The sequence below is a fragment of the Megalobrama amblycephala genome, linkage group LG10 (genome assembly GCF_018812025.1).
Source record: "Megalobrama amblycephala isolate DHTTF-2021 linkage group LG10, ASM1881202v1, whole genome shotgun sequence".
In the NCBI taxonomy this organism is placed as follows: domain Eukaryota; kingdom Metazoa; phylum Chordata; class Actinopteri; order Cypriniformes; family Xenocyprididae; genus Megalobrama; species Megalobrama amblycephala.
Window position 1 is genome coordinate 7,369,810 of NC_063053.1, and position 20,573 is coordinate 7,390,382.

General features: G+C 36.9%; 1 protein-coding gene across 1 annotated transcript in view; it reads right to left on the bottom strand.

Moving 5' to 3' along the window:
- The window catches only part of zgc:154058 (Transmembrane protein 150A-like), a 46,710-nt gene that overhangs the window by 5,622 nt on the left and 20,515 nt on the right, over positions 1-20,573 (bottom strand). The window contains exon 6 of the mRNA XM_048204246.1: positions 15,063-15,190. Coding sequence (XP_048060203.1) covers positions 15,063-15,190 — 128 coding nt within the window. The remainder of the gene's footprint in view (positions 1-15,062; positions 15,191-20,573) is intronic.

Sequence of the window (20,573 nt, forward strand, 5' to 3'; positions counted from 1 at the left end):
TTCACCAATCAAAACTACAAATGTCACATACTGAGGAAGTAGTTTAGGCCCTGTTTACATATTAAGATGAATTTTGGTCGATCAGATCACAAGTGTACAACACTAAATACAGGTGTAAAACATTTTGAGCTTGTCCACTTTCGACCACTTCCAGGGGTAGTCGAAAACGACTGGATTGCTTTCGTAGTGGAAACGCTCATGTGGTCGAATGTGTTGGAACAACCACAAAAGACCGCTTTCTCTCTGCCTACTGACCTAACGCCTAAACGTTGTGGGACGCGCGCTAGCCAGACGGGATTTAAACTTTGTCGGCTGAAGACCCAAGTTTGGTTTGAAGATGAAAAATGTACCAAGCACAATGTTCTCTCACCATTCCTGATTTCTAACACACACTCACAGCATTCGGTGTGTTCTTGTGGCTATCAGAGCAGAAACGAAAGCTGCTGCTCTGTATGTTTTTCCATAGTCTCCATGCGTGTTCATATGTAAATTGCACGAGCTTATTTCGTCCATTAGATGGGAAGATCTGAAAAAATCCATACATTTACCCATCCAAAGACCCTCGCCTCGAAGAAATCAGAACAGAAGTGGTTGAAAGTGGACAAAAAAAAAAAAAACGGATTAAAATACCACGTGTAAACGGGTATGTGTCTCCCTCGTCCACTTGTGATCCGATCAACCAAAACGCATCTTAATACCAGGTGTAAACAGGGCCTTAGCATGTGTATGTGTGTGTGTGTGTGTGTGTGTGTGTGTGGGATTCCATAGCACCCATTAAGGGAAAAAAAGTTCTGCATTTTTTTTCTTTACTTGGAAATGGAAAAACCACAAAATGTTTGGAGTGTATTTTCCTTTCTAAAAATAGCCACATGTCTTGGAAATTTCTCTTCATTTTCATTTTTCCCAGCTGTGAAAAAAATCATTTTTACAGAGCCCTAACCATTCAGTACAAACCAGAATAAACATCAGTTTAGGAAGGACTAATTCAAACCACACAAAACATGAGTCATATTGCAACGCATTAAACTTATATCGAAAACACATGTCAGCATATTTTATAGACATGATGTGTTATCATTGTTACTCGGTTTTATAAATATTATTTGCTCACAAAAAGCTTCTCATAAATAAATATGTACATTCAACACATTTGTACTTGAAACAATGAACTATGGATTAAAAATATCATAGGAAATATTTCAGTACAGTAAGTCTAAGTGGATGTGGTGAGTTACAAAATCACAGTCCCAAAAAGGTTATGTCACATATTTGGAAAATTGATGTTTATGCAGAATTTCCATTTTTATAGATGCAAGCTTTGCTGTGCTTGCCACACATGACTGTGTGTTGTGTTCATGGTCTGAAAGAAAAGGGAGTTCACACTGCCACATCACATACAACTCCTGCGCTAGATTCTCACCACCAGCAGAGGGCAGCAGTGCACCCACAACAATCAGTCCTATTAAAGCAGAACTAAGTAACTTTTTTTACCGTCATAAATAGTTTTCTAAGTCCTTACGATGGTTAATTGACTTGTAGTGGTGTGTTTGAGGCGTGCACTAACCCCCTCTGGCACGTCTACGCCAGAAAACAGCACTTGCAAGTTGAGCTGCGCCGACCCGACACAATCTCCCCTCATGTTCACGTTCACGCGAGAGTGACAAAATGCTTTACGGTAATTCAAAAACAATGTATATATTATGACTTTATAAGACAATTTAGAATGAGCATTTCAAGTAAAAACAATATTCGAAAATCGCTGGGAATTATTCGAATATTATTCGAAAATCGCACCCTCCCCCGCATGCACGCATCACGCATGTATAGGCTACATACACATAAACAGAAAGAGAGAGGGAGAGAGACCATTCACGCTTTCAATATTTTTTTCACGGTCATTCATAACGGTGCGGAGCAGACTGAAAACGCTTGCTCTCGGCACCATTATGAATGCCCGTGTGGCCGTGAGTCTTACTTTCACTTTCAAATTAGCGCCAATTCGGTAGCGGCGATTGCTTGAATGCTGAGTTCATTGTTATTTTTATTAAAAAAAACTCAACAACAAGGCAGTACAATGACAAACCCGCTTAAATGGACGCTTTTACATTTCGATTTGAAACCAAAACTTCCACCGTCGTCTTGTCAGTCAAGAGTGAGGCGAAGTGAAATCTATCTGACTGTTGCTGATTTGTGCTGCGACTCTCGTTCGGCTCGCGCTGAATTAAGTAGACACATTTATATTTTAATTGTAGTGTCTGTTCTCTTACTGAACTAAATGATTTTTATTACTATAAATTTAAAAAAAAAAAAAAAAAAAAAACGACGGTGGGTGGCGGTGCCGCGGTGGGCAAGTGATGATACCGGTGTTGTGGCTATCTCAAGCCACAATGATTTTAGGCTGCCTAAAACGCGTAATAACATATTGTGAACAGACTGAATGACGGCACTTATGTTAAAATTAATTGTAGTGTGTCTGTTCTATGCCGCACAAGTCTAGTGTGTGTGTGTGTGTGAGGCAATGTCTGAGCTGATTAGCTTTTAGTTGCGTTATTGGCAGCGTGCGCCACCCTCTGGTTACAAGTCACCACCGCATCAAATGGGGAATTTTATTAAGACGATAATCGCACAACCTATTCGATATTCTATAATTAAATCAACTAATCGAATATTCGAAAATCGTGACACATCCCTAAAAATTACCCACCTCCATCGAGGCGGAAATCGCAAATCTTACTGAGTTCCGCTTTAACATGCCACACAATCCAAGGTCTGTAATACCTGGAGAATGATATCATTCTATATCACGCTTTAAAACATCCACTATAATAATAGTAATGTATAATGTTTTTTTAAAGAACTCTCGTATGCTCACCAAGGCTGCATTTATTTGGTCAAAAATGATCACAATTTAAAATAACTGTTTTCTATTATAATATATTTTAAAATGTAATTTATTCCTGTCATTAATCCAGTCTTGTATTATCAGAGTTGAAAACAGTTGTGCTGTAAACAGTTTTTAACGCCTTGATGAATAGAAAGTACATAAAACAGCATTTATTTGAAATAGAAACCTTTTCAAACATAAATTTACTGTCTTTACTGTCACTTGTAAACAATTTAATGCATCTTAGCTGAATAAAATTATTAATTTCTTAAAAAAACACTGGACAACACTTGCTGAATTAAACATGCAATGTGGTGAGTATATTTATATATATATTATATATATGTACAGTACAGTCCAAAAGTTTGGAACCACTAAGATTTTTAATGTTTTTAAAAGAAGTTTCGTCTGCTCACCAAGGCTACATTTATTTAATTAAAAATACAGTAAAAAACAGTAATATTGTGAAATATTATTACAATTTAAAATAACTGTGTACTATTTAAATATATTTGACAAAGTAATTTATTCCTGTGATGCGAAGCTGAATTTTCAGCATCGTTACTCCAGTCTTCAGTGTCACATGATCCTTCAGAAATCATTCTAATATGCTGATTTGCTGCTCAATAAACATTTATGATTATTTTCAATGTTGAAAACAGTTGTGTACTTTTTTTTCAGGATTCCTTGATGAATAGAAAGTTCAAAAGAACAGCATTTATCTGAAATACAAAGCTTCTGTAGCATTATACACTACCGTTCAAAAGTTTGGGGTCAGTAAGAATTTTTATTTTTATTTTTTTTTAAAGAAATTAAAGAAATGAATGCTTTTATTCAGCAAGGATGCATTAAATCAATCAAAAGTGGCAGTAAAGACATTTATAATGTTACAAAAGATTAGATTTCAGATAAACACTGTTCTTTTGAACTTTCTATTCATCAAATAATCCTGAAAAAAAATATTGTACACAAATATTTTGTACAATTGTACACATTAAATGTTTCTTGAGCAGCAGATCAGCATATTAGAATGATTTCTGAAGGATCATGTGACACTGAAGACTGGAGTAATGATGCTGAAAATTCAGCTTTGCCATCACAGGAATAAATTACTTTGTGAAATATATTCAAATAATAAACAGTTATTTTAAATTGTAATAATATTTCACAATATTACTGTTTTTTACTGTATTTTTAATTAAATAAATGTAGCCTTGGTGAGCAGACGAAACTTCTTTTAAAAACATTAAAAATCTTAGTGGTTCCAAACTTTTGGACTGTACTGTATATATATATATATATATATATATGTTGTTGCCCCTCAAAAACCTCATGTGTATTTACTCTTTTACTTATTTTTTGACACAAACAAAAGAAAAGTATCAAGTGTTGCTGGAGGAACTTTGAAAACCATAAATCAACTCCAGGCTTTGTCAGCGAACCACTGATTATCTCTGCAAATGATATCCTGTATGCTTCCCTAAGGCGAAGACTTCCCCTTCACTTCTGTCTAAATATTGAGCTGCTGTTCCCTGTGCTTTACTCGCACTGTCATTAGGACAAGGTTCTCAGCTCTGTAATGTGTAAGGTATGTTATGGGCACCTCAGGTTTAAGGACAGGGATCGAAGCCATCAAAAGCTTCCCAGTCATGTGGGAAACAAGCACAATGAATGAGACTATGATCATGTGACCTATCTATGGAAATACACTTGATGTATTAATCTGCACAGACAAAATGCCGACCACTCATTTCACCTTCAAGTGAACACCTGAGTTAAGAGAGAGCAGGTAATAACTTCAATAGTCCAAAATCCAGGCAAACACATGGGGGCTCATGTATAAAACACATGTATGATCGGATTTGATCCTAAATACCATGGATTTTCGGACATTTCTCCCCTACACCTACCCCTAACCCTACTGGTTAAGCACTTTATTCCCACTTTTAAATACCCGTTAAGGCGCTTTATTTCCACTTTTCAAATATTTTCTTAATTCATATTTAAAATGAATGCCTATTCGAGGTGATATGCAATGGGAAAAGGGAGAAGGATGAGTTTGGAAAAAGGTGGATTCAAACTTATTCTCCACACCAACAGGTTTTCTTCTGCCTAGCTCAATCAGACAATGGTGGACAGAGTTAGTGTAAATAGCTTCTGCCAATAAGGTGGGCTTTTTGCACTTGACGTAATGCCTACACCAACAGATCGTAAAGAAACCAGGCCATGCCTACCACACATACATTTTCAGAGAGCGCAATTGGATTTACTTGCCTACTGATGATGAGCGCCATACATCTGAACTATAAAGAGATATTTGTGGGTGTTCTGTGGGTGGAGTTAATGCACTTGTACACATTGCGCTTGAATTTAAGATGAACTGCGATTTATAAAGAGAGAGTAAGTTTATAAATCATTCATAGGAACATAGTAATTTATTCAATCACTGATGTAAGTTCAGATTTAGGATCATTATACAGATGTCTTTAAAAATGAAGCCCCTGGACTCGCAACTAACCACAGCTGCAAAAGTATAAGCGCTAGTTATTTTCTAAAGCCTTGGGCTGTCAAATTAGCAAGAGAGAGGAGCTTCTCTCACATGGACTTGCTTTAACATGTGCTTGAATGCCTGCCCTACAGAAAAGATCTGTTTCTCTGTCTCTCCATTTGTGCAGGCGGTGCTTTAAGAACAATAAAAACTTGTTTAAGAATTTGACAGCATATAATAAACAGGGATGCCAACACTAAATCGAATTACACAATATCTGAATAATTAATCGAATTCAAGTCAGGTCTAGCTGTTTTTCAGCATCTCAAGCTATGGTTGTCATGTTTTTAAAGAGGCCATATTACAGCATTTATAAAGCCTTGATTTTGTTTTTGGGGTCTACTAGAATAGGTTTCATGCTTGAATGTTCAAAAAACCATTAATTTTCACACATTTCACACACCTCTCTTCCCAGTCTGTCAGTAACGCTCAGTTTAGTTCCCGTTTCTATGAAGCCCCTCCTTCTGAAAAGCGCAATGTGCTCTGATTGGTCGGCTGGACAAGCGTGTCGTGATTGGTCAACCGCTTCAAGTGCGTTTCAGAAATGCCACGCCCCTTACCCTAACCGCGAGTTTCAACACACTACTAACTCAACTCAACCAGGCCTTATTTTGCGTATGCCTTGGAAGGGAATCATTTAAATGAGGAATATTGTGACATGTTCGTTCCCGGAAGAAAACTCAAAGACTACTTGAGTACCTTTGCAGTGGACTTTGTACTTTGCAGACCTTTTTCATGCTCAAACAGCAACATTACACACTAAAGAAAGTTAGTGAAAATGTGAAAAAGAATAATAAGTCCTCTTTAAGAAGTTAAACTTTGCTTCGTCTAGCTGTTATTGAATAGAAACGTGTCCTGTGTGAAAAGCTCCACTCATTCTGTACTCTCAGTAAGTGTGGTTAAGCGAGGAACGTTGCCTGTAGTAGCAGTAATAATAGACTTCACAAAAGCATAGAGGCTGTACTTCAAGCTTGATTTGCTCTGACAGCGCCAAAAAAAGAAGTTGGGGGGACGATTCAATGCATACATTTTCAATCACTTTTTTTCTGTAAATTACACTAAATTACTGTGTTAATTTGAGAGGTCTAATAATAAGCAATGGAATTTGAAATAGGTTTTTTTTTTTTCATCATTTCCATGCATTTCTTTTCCTTCAGGGGCCCCTTTCTCTGCTCTGGGAATGCAGAAGAAAAGATCTTCACAGGCTGGCAGAAGGAATCTACAGTTTGCTTTGGCAGCCTGTCTCTGTCAGACCATCAGGACCAAGAGCAAGTGAGAAACTCTATGCACAGAACACACACAGCGGCACACCCTTAAACAGTCTAACACAGGAAGGGCACCATGCTTCATTTATCCAGGATGATTCATCCAGTCAAATTCGAAGCAAGAAACACACGTTTGGCTGTAGCTAAATGTTTACAGAGGACCAGAAAGCACATATATAAACATAAACATTTACACTCACGTATAAAACATGCAGGAATGCTTACAGGAACTCTAGTAGCTGTCAGGAACTCTCACTTCAGCATTAATCAGGGATTATAAAAAGATGGACATACGGTCTGAAATAAACAACACTTATACACGTTATAAATATATTCCATGTAAAAGTAAGGACATAAAGTTGCAATCTAACGCAAGTAGCGACAGATCTTTTTTCCGTATTTCGACATACATCAGAGTCAAAACATTTTTTGAAAAATGTGGGCGGGATTTTGGTTCTGTTTGGTTCTATTGGTTGGATGGAGGCAGATCTGAATGCAACTGTAAGAGAAAAGGACAGGGTTTAAGCAAACTAAAAAGTCTGGCATATACCACCAGAAGGAAGTCTGTATAATTTAACAATTGAAACGGATGAAAATGGATGAATCGTTCACATTAAGATCAATGAGATGCTTTTTGTATTTGAGATGTATTTCCATTTTATGCCAGCTTTACGGTGAGGATCATACCTGATGCTGCTACCAGAGAGGCTGTTTTGAGAAGAAGCCACAATCTGACTCTTCTTATTGATATAATTAAATTTTTCTGATGGATACACTGCTAAAAAAAATCCAGCATAAACCAGCATTAATTCAATGTTGGTTCAGGCTGGTTTATGCTGGTTAAAGCAGGTTTAGTGCTGGTCTAGCTGGTGGACCAGCAAAGTCATCATGTTCTCAAGCCAAACTGAGCTGCACTGGTCCACCATCACTCCTGATTCCAATGCTGGGGACCAGCAAACCAGCATGCAAAATATCATATATGCAGGTGACCAGAGGCCTGTTGCATGAAGCCAGTTTCAGTTCCTACCCTGGTAAGTTTGAGATTAGTTTGAGCAAACTCTCTTTCGCTCCAAATTAAAGCAGTTTAGAGTGAAAAAATTTTGGAGACAAAATTGCCTGTATTTTGCTGCTAATCATTTTTTATATTTATATCATATGAATTATATATTAATATAATTATTATATGAATAATATTGACAATTAATATTAAACTTTGCATTTAAATTCATATAAATATATACATATCAATAAAAGCTTTAATATATTAAGACTGCACGTTTCTTTAGAGCTCTGTGCGAACCTATATATAGATGATTTAGATTTAGTTGATTCACTTACATTGATATAGGGAGGAATTTTCTTTCAGCTACCTTCTCAAACATTTGCTGCAGCACAAGTTTATTCCTGCATTGTAAATGCATTTAAATTCATGACATTTTTTCATAACAATCTCTTAATATTCAATAGAGAAGTGAAGTAGTGAAGAAGTGGTTTTGTCAACTTTAAACCTACTCTGAAACTTTGTTCAACTATGAACAATATGTTGCTTCATGCAACAGGCCTCAGCAATGCTGGATTTTTCAAAAGTACCATCAAGTATTATTCATTATTTTACCCAGAAAGTTGACAGGTGTGTTAGTCGGTGCAACGAGAAATTTTGTTTTAGTTACATAATTCAACAAAAGGTCAAAATAAATGACAGGAAACATTGTGGAAAAAGAATATACTGCAAATCACTGTTTAAATGGAATAGGGCTTGAGCTTATTAAGAAATACAATGCAGCTAAATGCTCTTTCGGCAAGCTGGGACAGGTTTGCTGATGCTGGGTGGCCACACACCTGTACCTATCAAAACAGGACACACTCCAAAAAGCTTTGTTCTTTGCAGTCTAGTTCTGTGGATACACACCATATCATTCCGAAACCAAACTTGAATTCCGGGCTATCAAGTTCTATCAAATCTGGGAAACTGAAACAGCGCAGCCAGAGTTACATAACGTGACTTCCCCTTTTTCTGATGGTAATAATTGGAGTGTGCTGGCGCCCTTGTCATCCTACACCGCAGCGGTGGAAAGCTCCAGAAGGGCAGGCGGGCCTGCTGATGAGGTGCAGATGTGGCGTTCGGGCCACGTGCTCATTCCCGCCTCTCCTGCCTGTCAGATCATGGTAGCTCTGTACTCCGTACACACACCACATGGTGCACAGTGATTCATTCACCCACATTTCCAGTAACCTTCCTTCCATTTCAAAGAAAATAGGAAGCATGGAGCAATCCCTTTTTCTTTCCAAACAAAAATGCCTATTTTGGTAATCCAATCAATTTCCGATGGATAAAATCCCAAAGTCCCATACTACACATTTCTCTTGTTAAATATTCCATTCACTTGGAAATATTTCACATGAAGGAAGTAAAATCACTTGCAAATACCACTTCATGACTTTTAAGACCCTATGAAGTCACTTTACTAGTGCAGTGTTCTTTCCTGTGTTGACATATTTCCTACCAAAACTAGAAGCAGGACAATTTGCAGGGTTTGTCCCTTAAAAAAAACTAAGACTTTAGTTACATCACAGCCATGAACCATGATTTGCTAGAGAGATGCTAGAGTGTAGTGATTTTGTAAATATCAATATTTTTGGTCTGTTTTCCCAAAAGAGAAAGTCTATCAATTTTAAAATGTTTATATATATCTTACTGGCCCCATTCAAAAGTTTGTTATTTTTTAAAGAAATTAATACTTTTATTCAACAATGCATTAAACTGATCCAAAGCTCTGTACTTTGTAAACACAGCACATGGTGCACATGACTCATTCACCCACATTTCCAGTAACCTTACTTTCATTTCAGAGAAAATACAAAGGATGGAGCAATACCTTTTTCTTTCCCAATGGAAATGCCTAGTTTGGTATTGAACGTTGGTGATGGGAATAGAACAAGTACATCTACATGTTTAACTCTCCTTTTTGGTCAAAGATTCCAAGCCCTGTTATCTTTCGACTTCTTCCCTTTAAGCACCTGGTTCCGTTGGAACATCTCACAAGCCAATCAATTTCTGATGGATAAAATCCCAAAGTCCCATACTACACATTTTCTTGTTAAATATTCCATTCACTTGGAAATATTTCACATTAAGGAAGTAAAAGCATTTGCAAATACCACTTCATGACTTTTAAGACACCGTGAAGTTGTTTTATGAGTGCAGTGTTCTTTCCTGTGTTGACATATTTCCTACCGAAACTAGAAGTAGGACATTTTGCAGGGTTTTTCCTTAAAAAAAAAAAAACTAAGACTTTAGTTACATCACAGCCATGAACCGTTATTTGCTAGAGAGATGCTACACTCTAAAAAATGCTGGGTTAAATACAACCCAAGTTGGGTTGGAAAATGGACAAACCCAGCAATTGGGTTGTTTTAACCCGGCGGTTGGGTTAAATGTTTTATTTAACTCAGCTGTAATTTAAAAATTACTAAATGAACCCAAAATAGGTTGAAAATGAAAAATCAGACACATAATTACTAGAGGCATCAATAATAATCAAAAGGTGAACATTTATTAATAAGCAATTTAATAAATGTTTATGTTGTTTATCTTGTTGTTGAATTATTATTCATTAAACATTAATAATTGTTCATTCATTAAACATATTAATGCATGTTAATTTCAACATAGTTTGTATTTTAAGCAAGTAATAGTCATTTTTAAACAATAATTGAGTTAAAACTACCCAGCAGGTTGGGCAAACATTTAACCCAACCACTGGGTTAAAACAACCCAATCGCTGGGTTTGTCCATTTTCAACCCAACGTTTTAACCCATTTTAAGAGTGAAGAGTGTAAAGTGTAGTGCAGGATGAGTCATCATTATTTTTTGGTCTGTCTTTCCTAAAACTGTAAATTTTAAAATGTACACTACCATTCAAAAGTTTGGGGCCAGTAAGATATTTTTTTAAGAAATTAATACTTTTATTCAACAAGGATACATTAAATTTATCAAAAGTGACAGTAAACACATTTATAATGTTAGAAAAGATTTCTATTTCAAATAAACGCTGTTCTTTTCTATTTCCAGAAAAGTTTATATTCATCAAAGAATCTTGGAAAAATGTATCAGGGTTTCCTCAAAAATATTATGCAGCACAACAATTTTTAACAATGATAAATAGAAGTGTTTCTTGAGCAGCAAATCAGCATATTAGAATGATTTCTGAAGGATCATGTGACACTGAAGACTGGAGTAATGATGCTGAAAATTCAGCTTTGCTTCACAGGAGTAAATTACATTTTAAATATTAAATATTCAATATTAAATTAAATAGCAAACTGACCACAAAGTTTTGAATGGAAGTGTATATCTGCTAAATTTAGTCAACATTAAGGAGCATACTAGCATACACATGGCCTTAAAGACTGAAAGCTTTTGATTTCATGGGGTCTTTAACAATTTCTCTACCATCCAGTTAAAAACAAGCTTTCACTCCTCTGAAGTCAAGGGTGTTTTATTTGGAAAACAGCATCCCTGTAACATTTCAGCTCATCTTAATGAAGTCCTGACTGGAGCACAATGTGGCAGGCGGTGGGCAGGATTGTTCCGCGCACATTTTCCTTACACAAACAGAGGAGAAGGGAGGGACTTCAGGAGCAGACTGCTGTTTTTTCCAGTTTTTTTGACCAGCTCCAGACTACAGATGGAGGAAAACAGCAGAGCAGGGTGGGGAGGGGCCTGGCAAACGTGACCTAATGGGCTGCAGACCTCACATGCGCGACCCAAACATGGATCTCTCTGCTCAGTACACACACAATCTAGCTCCACACAGCACGGGTGGCCCTCATATCATCATACTGGCTTAACGTGAGGCATTAAAGCTATCTTCCCTGCTGAAAAGACTAGGTTAGACCAGCATGAAGTTCCAGGTGGGTTTATGCTGGAGAAGCTTCTCAGATAAAGTTATAGACTCAAAAATGAAAACTGAGTTATCAGTTACACACACTCATGTTGTTCCAAACCCATAATACTTTTATTCATCTTTGAAACACAAATGAAGATATTTTTAATGAAACCTAAGAGATTTCTATCCCTCTCTAAGTACACACAACCAAAACTTTGGGGCTTCAAAAAGTTCATAAAGGGATCGTAAACGTAATCCATATAAATTGAGCTGTTTAAAGGGTTAGTTCACCCAAAAATTAAATTTCTGTTGTTAAATGTGCCATCAAACGTTTTTTTTCCAAGATGTAATATAAGTTTAAAGTGTCCCCTGAATGTGTCTGTGAAGTTGCAGCTCAAAATACCCCATGGATTTTTTTTTATTAATTTTTTTAACTGCCTATTTTGGGGTATAATTAGAAATGCACCGATTCAGGCTGCGGCCCCTTTAATTGCTCGCGCTCTCCGCCCCCTCCCGAGCTCTCGACTCTATCATTGCATAAACAAAGTTCACACAGCTAATATAACCCTCAAAATGGATCTTTACAAAGTGTTCATCATGCAGTGTAAGTATGGTATTTATTTGGATGTTTACATTTGATTCTGAATGAATTTGAGGCTGTGCTCCGTGGCTAACGGCTAATGCTACACTTTTGGAGAGATTTATAAAGAATGAAGTTGTGTTTATGAATTATACAGACGCCAAGTGTTTAATAATGAAAATAGTGACGGCTCTCTTGTCTCCGTGAATACAGTAAGAAACGATGGTAACTTTAACCACATTTAACAGTACATTAGCAACATGCTAACGAAACATTTATTAAGGAATTTTACAAATATCACTAAAAATATCATGTAATCATGGATCATGTCAGTTATTATTGCTCCATCTGCCATTTTTCGCTGTTGTTCTTGTTTGCTTACCTAGTCTGATGATTCAGCTGTGCACATCCAGACGTTAATACTGGCTACCCTTGTCTAATGCCTTGAACATCGGCTGGCATATGCAAATATTGGGGGCGTACATATTAATGATCCCGACTGTTACGTAACAGTCAGTGTTATGTTGAGATTCGCCTGTTCTTCAGAGGTCTTTTAAACAAATGAGATTTATATAAGAAGGAGGAAACAATGGAGTTTGAGACTCACTGTATGTCATTTCCATGTACTGAACTCTTGTTATTCAACTATGCCAAGGTAAATTCAATTTTCAATTCGATGGCACCTTTAATTACTCTCCCTCATGTCGTTCCACACCCGTAAGACCTTCGTTCATCTTCAGAACACAAATTAAGATATTTTTGATGAAAGAGTTGTTTATCCCCCATAGTAAGCAACGTAATTATCGCCATTCAAAGTCCAGAAAAGTAGTAAAGACAGCATTAAAATAGTCAAAGTGACTACAGTGGTTCAAACTTAATGTTATGAAGCGATGAGAATACTTTTTGTGCGTAAAAACAAAACAAAAATAAAGACTTTACAAATTCAACAAATTCGTCTCTCCCCTGTCATTCTCCTACACTGTTTACATTCAGCACTTCCAGGTTCTACGGCAGAACGCCGGCTCAGTCATTTTGTAATTTCGTTAATTTCAGTAAAGTCGTTATTTTTGTTTTGTTTTTGCGCACAAAAAACTTAATAAAATTAAGGTTGAACCACTGTAGTCACATTGACGATTTTAACCCTTGTTTTGGTCATTTTGCCTGTGTTAATGCCAACTGCATAAATTTTGGCTCAGGTGTGTATTTTTATTGGAATTTTACTATTTCACCTTTAAAAAAATCTATTTTGCACTAGGTACAAAAAATAGTACATTCTTACTGTATTCAAGGAGGCCAGAGCCATGTCGTTATTTTCATTTTTAACCCAAAAACGCTTGTAGTCTGTATAATTCATAAACGCATCTGCATTCTTATCGAGTCTCTCCATCTGTGTGGCACACACAGCCCCATTAGCCGTGCAGCACTATCAAACTCATTCAGAATCAAATGTTAGCAAACATCCACAAAATACATGCCATACTTATGTGATCCGATATGCTGCATCATGAATAGTTTGTAATGATTCATTTTAAGAGTTATATTGTGAACTTCAGTATTGTTTATGCAATGTTTAATGGAGTCACGAGCTTGGGGGCGGGGAGCACGAGCATTTAAAGGTGTACACACACCAAATCAGAGCATTTTTAATTCCACCCCAAAATAGGCAGTTAAAACATGGCATAATAAAAAATATATGGAGTATTTTGAGCTGAAACTTCACAGACACATTCTGGGGACACCTTAGACTTATATTACATCTTGTAAAATGTCAATTCTAGGGCACCTTTAAAGTACAAGCAGGTGCGGCTATTTGTAACTTCCGGTGTCATTCGCTTACACTGGAAATAAAAGACTGGTGGGGTTTGGATCAACATGAGGGTGAGTAAATGATGACACAATTTTCATTTTTGGGTGAACTAACTCTAAATCAGTCCATCCTGAACCATCTCAGGACATAACAAACAAAAATGTTTCAATGGCCAGATAGCTGACTAAGCTTAAAGAAATGCAAGGGAGTAGCTTTGCTTGATTTCAAAACATTTCAAATATGCAAGGGTAGCAGAAACAAAAATAACTAAGTGAATAAAAAAATTGCTGATAAGATTGAGTTTATAATGTTGCAAGGGCGAATGTTCATGCCTCTTTTATAACACCTGCCTATGAAAGTTAATAAGACATTAATACAGACTGCTTCAGTGAGGGATGGACAAACAAGTCTGAACCTGTGCTCTCTCCTGCACACACACACAAAGGGTTATGCATTGCTTCTGATGGAGTACATAGTTAAGATGTGGGTGCTTATATTGTCAGGAGAAAGGTTTGTCTCCCCCCCTCTTTCTCTATGGCAACCAGCCCATAAAAACCTGCGATGCCCCCATTGGCCGACCTCCCAACTTCGCTAGCGGTCTGGGCACTCGGCCAAATGTCCAAACATATCAACCTGCAAAGACGCTGTCGCCAAGGGCTCACACCGATTCATGAATAAAGGTAAAAGATGTCGGTTTCACAGGGCTCGGAGGAGCTTGTGGCTCCGCATGAGAGGGTTTATGGAGTCTGCCTTTCATCTAAACACGGTGGAGGAGGATCCAAGGTAGAACGGGAGTAAAGTATCACTCATGCATGGACGATACAGGTATTTGCAAGAAATACTTAACAGAAAACACTCTAATATATACACATGCACTGAACTGCACACTAAGATACACTCACAAACACAAACATAAGCATTCACCAAGGTTTGGCGTGGACACACTGAACTGAATTTATGTTTTCATGACCTTAAAATATTTCCTCTTCTGCTGTCATATGTTCAAACCAAGGAGAACCTGGAGAAGACTAAGCTGCTGTAGAGCAGTTTTTAAAACAAGTGAGATAGCACAGTTTATGTAAGCTGTACCTGGAAGTTGCCGACCATGATGAGTCCTGCAGCACAGATCCATCCAGTGGAAAGACTTGCTGTATTTAACACACAGTTCTGGTGCTTCTCTATCACATGGGCATAGCGTAGTAACACAATCACCATCACTGAGAGTGGGAAGAGACGGAGTGAGAGAAAAAGTCAGTCATTTTATTAAAATGTTGCATTACAAACTATTGACAAACACTAATTAAAACCTACATTTAAAGACTGTGAATTTACATTTTTAAATACAAATTACATTAAAAAGAATTTCCACAATGGAAAAAGCTTCAACAATGTGGTCTTGAAATAAAAAACAGTTTGTGCCACCCATCAGGACAACTTCCAACTAAGATGTTCCCTGTTTAATGTTATAACATATAGCAGTCGTTTTTCCAATGTTTAAGATTTCTAAAGTATGTGAGTTCATATTTATGTTCATATTTGGCAGACACCAAAGTTCATTCAAGGTATACATACACTCCATAAGTGCCAAATGAGAGTAAAAATGGCTTTGTTGAGTAAAAGGTAACTTTATAAGGTACTTCAGCATGATGTATAGTGTAAATGTAGGAAAAATAGCCAGCTCCTTGTTGATATAAGTGATGAATGCAATCCAAAACAATCTACTAAAATAAAAAATCTGTTGTGACTTGCCCTCATCTTCAACCTTTCATCCACTAAAAATCTTCCACTGAGGTATATCTAGGAGGATATCTATGAGGTAAATCTATTTTTTCTCCAGAACTCTAAGTAATGACACACATGTCAAAAATATTCATTTCATAAGCCACCAAAATGAAAACAACAACATAATGATGCATTCAAAATGTTTTAAAATATGTACATAAAAATAGCTAAATAGTCCAGTTATCATAATAACAAAAATACAGTAAAATAATGACACTTGTCCTCTGTAGGATCACTGTGATGCTAAATATACATATATATCAATATATATTAGAATAATATTAAATCTTTTATTTCTTTTCATATAATAAGTATCTTATGCTCACAAAGGCTGCATTTAATTGATCAAAAATACAGTAAACAGTAATATTGTGAAATATTACAAATTAAAATAACTGTTTTCTATTTTTAATATATTAAATGTAATTCATTCTATTCAACTGTGAAGCATAGCTGAATTGTCAGTCTTCAGTGTCACATGATCCTTCAGAAATCATTCTAATATGCTGATTTGCTACTCAAAAATATTTCTTATTATTATCAATGTTGAAAACAGTTGTGCTGCTTAAGAAAGTGTTTTTGTTTGTTTGTTTGGTTGGTTTTATTTGGTTATTTCAAATATTTGCAGTCCGTGCATTTCTCTTCACGAGACAAAAATAAATTCTGTGTAATGAATTCATCAAGCGCACCATCGAATGGAGAAAAAGACAGTACTCTTGAAAAACTAACACCAAGTAGCCTATAATTAATTATTGAGTAATGAGAGTGGGGCATTTGTTGCGTATATGATAACGCCAGTTGAAATTTGCATATTTTTGTTGAACTGTGATACTTTTTCAGGATGAATATAGAGTTCAAAATAACAGCATTTGTTTGTAATAGAAATCTTTTGTAACATAAACTTGTCACTTATCACAAATTTAATTATTACCAATTTTATTACCCCAAACTTTTGAAGGGTAGCGCATTGATTTTAAAAGAATTCAAAATACAGCTTTAGCCATCATTTAAAGTTCTGGAACAAGTTAATTTGCTTTTTAGGTTGTTTTATCAGATGTTTGTATAAATAGGTCTGGATGACATACAGTACATTAACTTACTAGGTTAGTGTGACCTAACAAATAAGAGTTACTCGTCTCCAAACAAGCTGGCCTCTGGACAACTGAGTCAGACTCACTTTGACAAAACAACCAGTTCCAGTATTCTTTTTTTTAGTCACGAAAATATTCATTGTTTTCCTGGAAAGTCTAAAGAGGCAGGACACATGGAAAGATGAGAAAAGAGAGAATAAAAGAGGGGCTTCATGGTGAGATCTCTAACGTAAATCAAGCTGATGCAATCTGCTCAACTGTTTTACTGCTGGGTTAATGCTTAATGAAAACTGACTGGGGCAGATGTGACCTGTTAGAGTGGCAAAGTGTTTGGGGGGCGGGGGGCAGACAATAAACCACCCCTCCTTTCTCAGCCCAATCCACCTACCAGAACGTTCCTAGATGTAGATGTACTGAGTCAACATTATGGCTATCGTGAAACATTTACCTAAAGTACAGAAACGCTGCAGGAAGGACCAGCATGAATTTTCAAGCTGGTTAGTGCTGGTCTTGCTTACGAACCACTATAGCCATGTTGCTGATCAAGAAAGTCTTGCTAGATTAAGAGCCCACTGAGGACCAGCATCTAAAACACAACACGGCAACTAACCATCCATGCTGGTTTTTCAGCAAGAACCAAATTTTACATATAAGAAGTTATATGTAACTTTTGTGGTAGCAACTGTTCAATACAGCATGGTGTAGGAGAAGTTACGAGCATGGAAAAACAAACGACATGTCTGTAGGCGAAGGAAATTAACTGTTTAATAAAATCCAGCTGAAACGGCACAACAGCAACAGAAAATGTGGACCGTAATGGTTGTTTACTGCATTAGACTACACAGTCAGCTGCACTCTTCCTTCCCAAGCATCTACTGTTGCCGTTTCCCTCGTGAATGGGCCCTCAGTTGATACGGGCACAGGAAACAATGGGAATTCAGCATACACAGCAATCTGCAAAAGGCTAAATATACCTGCTTACTGCTGACGTTAACTTCTTGAGCTCTGAACAACCCCAGAGTCCCTAAACGCAGGGCGTAACGAAAGCCCACAAAAGGTCAGAAAAAGGTCTTTCTAACTGCCTGTGTTTGTATATGTTTGTGTGTAGGTGTGTTTGTAAGCATGGTTTCCTGGAAATACGCTCTTGGCCTGAGAATGCAGAACACAAGACTGGGGACTCAGAAACACATGGTGTCCATTGGACATGTGCAATTATTATTTCTGCTGTGCAACTACCACCACACTTCACAGACAAACAATGCTATGTTCAACCCCAATCAAACTCACTATTAATGGCTATGTTAAGCCTGAAAATGGGCCTATCTTAAACTACAGATTTCGGATTTCGCCTTGAGAATGTCATTGGTCTTGTGTAAATATGACAGAGTGAGAACCCTATGATGCCAGATAGGGTGCTTGCAAACTAAGGTTGTGCACCATAGGCGCTGATCCCATGGGTGCTCGAGCCCCTGAGTCATGGTCGAGCACCCACAAAAAAATATTTTGTGCACCATAGGCGCTGATCCCATGGGTGCTCGACAATGACTCAGGGGCTCGAGCACCCACAAAAAAATACTAAATATTCTCCATTCATTTTAACCAATAAAATAATCGATTGAAGCTTTCAGACACGACTTTCTTCTTGTGTTATTTAACTTGAGGCAGTTTCTATGGCATTATTTTAATGACAAATGTGTAGAGTGCATTGTTGTAATGCAAGAGCGCATCCATGTAATGCACAAGCAAGAATATTCCTTCACTCTCGCACAAAATGATGTTTTATTAACAAAGTTCGGGAGGAACACATCAAATTGCCTAACCAATCAGCATGAGATAAGGCCTATATACAGTTGCAAGAAAAAGTATGTGAACCAGAATCTGTGAAAATGTGAATAATTTTAACAAAATAAGAGAGATTTTCTGCATCTTTTGCATATTTGAACCCTTTCCAGCAGTGATTGTGTGATCATGAGATCCATCTTTTCACACTGAGGACAATTGAGGGACTCAAGCACAACTATTAAAAAAGGTTCAAACATTCACCAGAAGGAAACACGATGCATTAAGAGCCGGGGGGTGAAAACTTTTTGAATTTTGAAAGGTAAATTGTACTTAATTTGTCTTCCGGGAAACATGCAAGTATTGCTTCCGAAGGGCAGTACTAAATGAAAAAAAAAATTTATTTCAACAAAATAAGAAAAATTTGGACATCTTCATCTTGTTCAAAAGTTTTCACCCCCGGCTCTTAATGCATCGTGTTTCCTTCTGGAGCATCAGTGAATGTTTGAATCTTTTTTAATAGTTGTGTTTGAGTCCCTCAATTTCCTCAGTGTGAAAAGATGGATCTCAAAATCATACAGTCACTGCTGGAAAGGGTTCAAATATGTAAAAGATGCTGGAAAACTCAAGAATCTCCAGGAGCTGGAGGATTTTTCTGAAGAACAGAGCTCAGTTTAACTGCTCAGAACAAACAAGGGACTCATGAACAACCATCACAAAACATAAAAAGTCTTAGATCATCCAGTTAACCACACACAGTATTGAGAATCAGTGGTTCACAAACTTTTGAACGGGGCCATTTTAATAAATTCAACTATTTTTTTTCTTGTCGACTATATATAAACATCTGTTATGTAAAATATCTTACACAGGACAGTACTAAATAAAAAATAACATGCATTTTGTATGATCTCTCTTATTTTGTTAAAATTATTCACATTTTCACAGATTCTGCAAGTGGTTCACATACTTTTTCTTGCAACTGTATATACATAGCCAACTCACCTACGTTCTTCAACAGTTTTCTGCATCCCTCCACCACTCCGTCTCCTCACACTTGCCTGGTTACTATCCTAACCAGAGATACGGGGGGAGTACTCTGGGTTCGGGACAAAATTCCGAGCTCGGAGCCCTTCCCCCGGACAGCACGCCAAATACGCATACTTTTTATACTATCTGATTATTTGTAAGTGTGAACTCGTGAAACTCTCAAATATACAACACTTGCGCGCTCTCAAATATACAGTGGTCTCATGGCTCTGCTCTCGCTCGGATATTGCATGTACGCGCTCAAACTGTGCACTTACGAATCTCCACGTGCTCTTGAGTTGCTTAGTGTAAACAGGTATTTAATTATTTTATTTAGTGAACAGCTACGGATCATCGGGTATATCAGCGAGAGAGCGTCTCGCTACAACACTTGTGGAAAGAAAGCGTTTTTGTTTGTTTGGTTGGCTGGTTTTGTTTGGTTATTTCAAATATTTGCAGTCCGTGCATTTCTCTTCACGAGACACAAATAAATTCTGTGTAATGAATTCATCAAGTGCATCATCGAACGCAGAAAAAGACAGTACTCTTGAAAAACTAACACCAAGTAGCCTATAATTAATTACTGAGTAATGAGAGTGGGGCATTTGTTGCATATATGATAACGCTAGTTGAAATTTGCTAATCGAAGGCAGAAACATAAATCAGCACCTATGTTGTGCGCTATTCCAAACTGAATTGAATTTGAATTAAAGGAAGCAGAACTGAATGAAAGGAAGTAGAACTGAAATTAATTGAAATAAAAAATGGTAACACTTTACAATAAGGTTATATTAGTTACCTTAGTAACTAGTTATATTAGTTTATTAGCTAACTACTTTAGTTGTCATGAACTAAGAATGAACAACAGTTCTACAACATTAATTAATCTTGGCTAATGTTAATTTCAACATTTACTAAT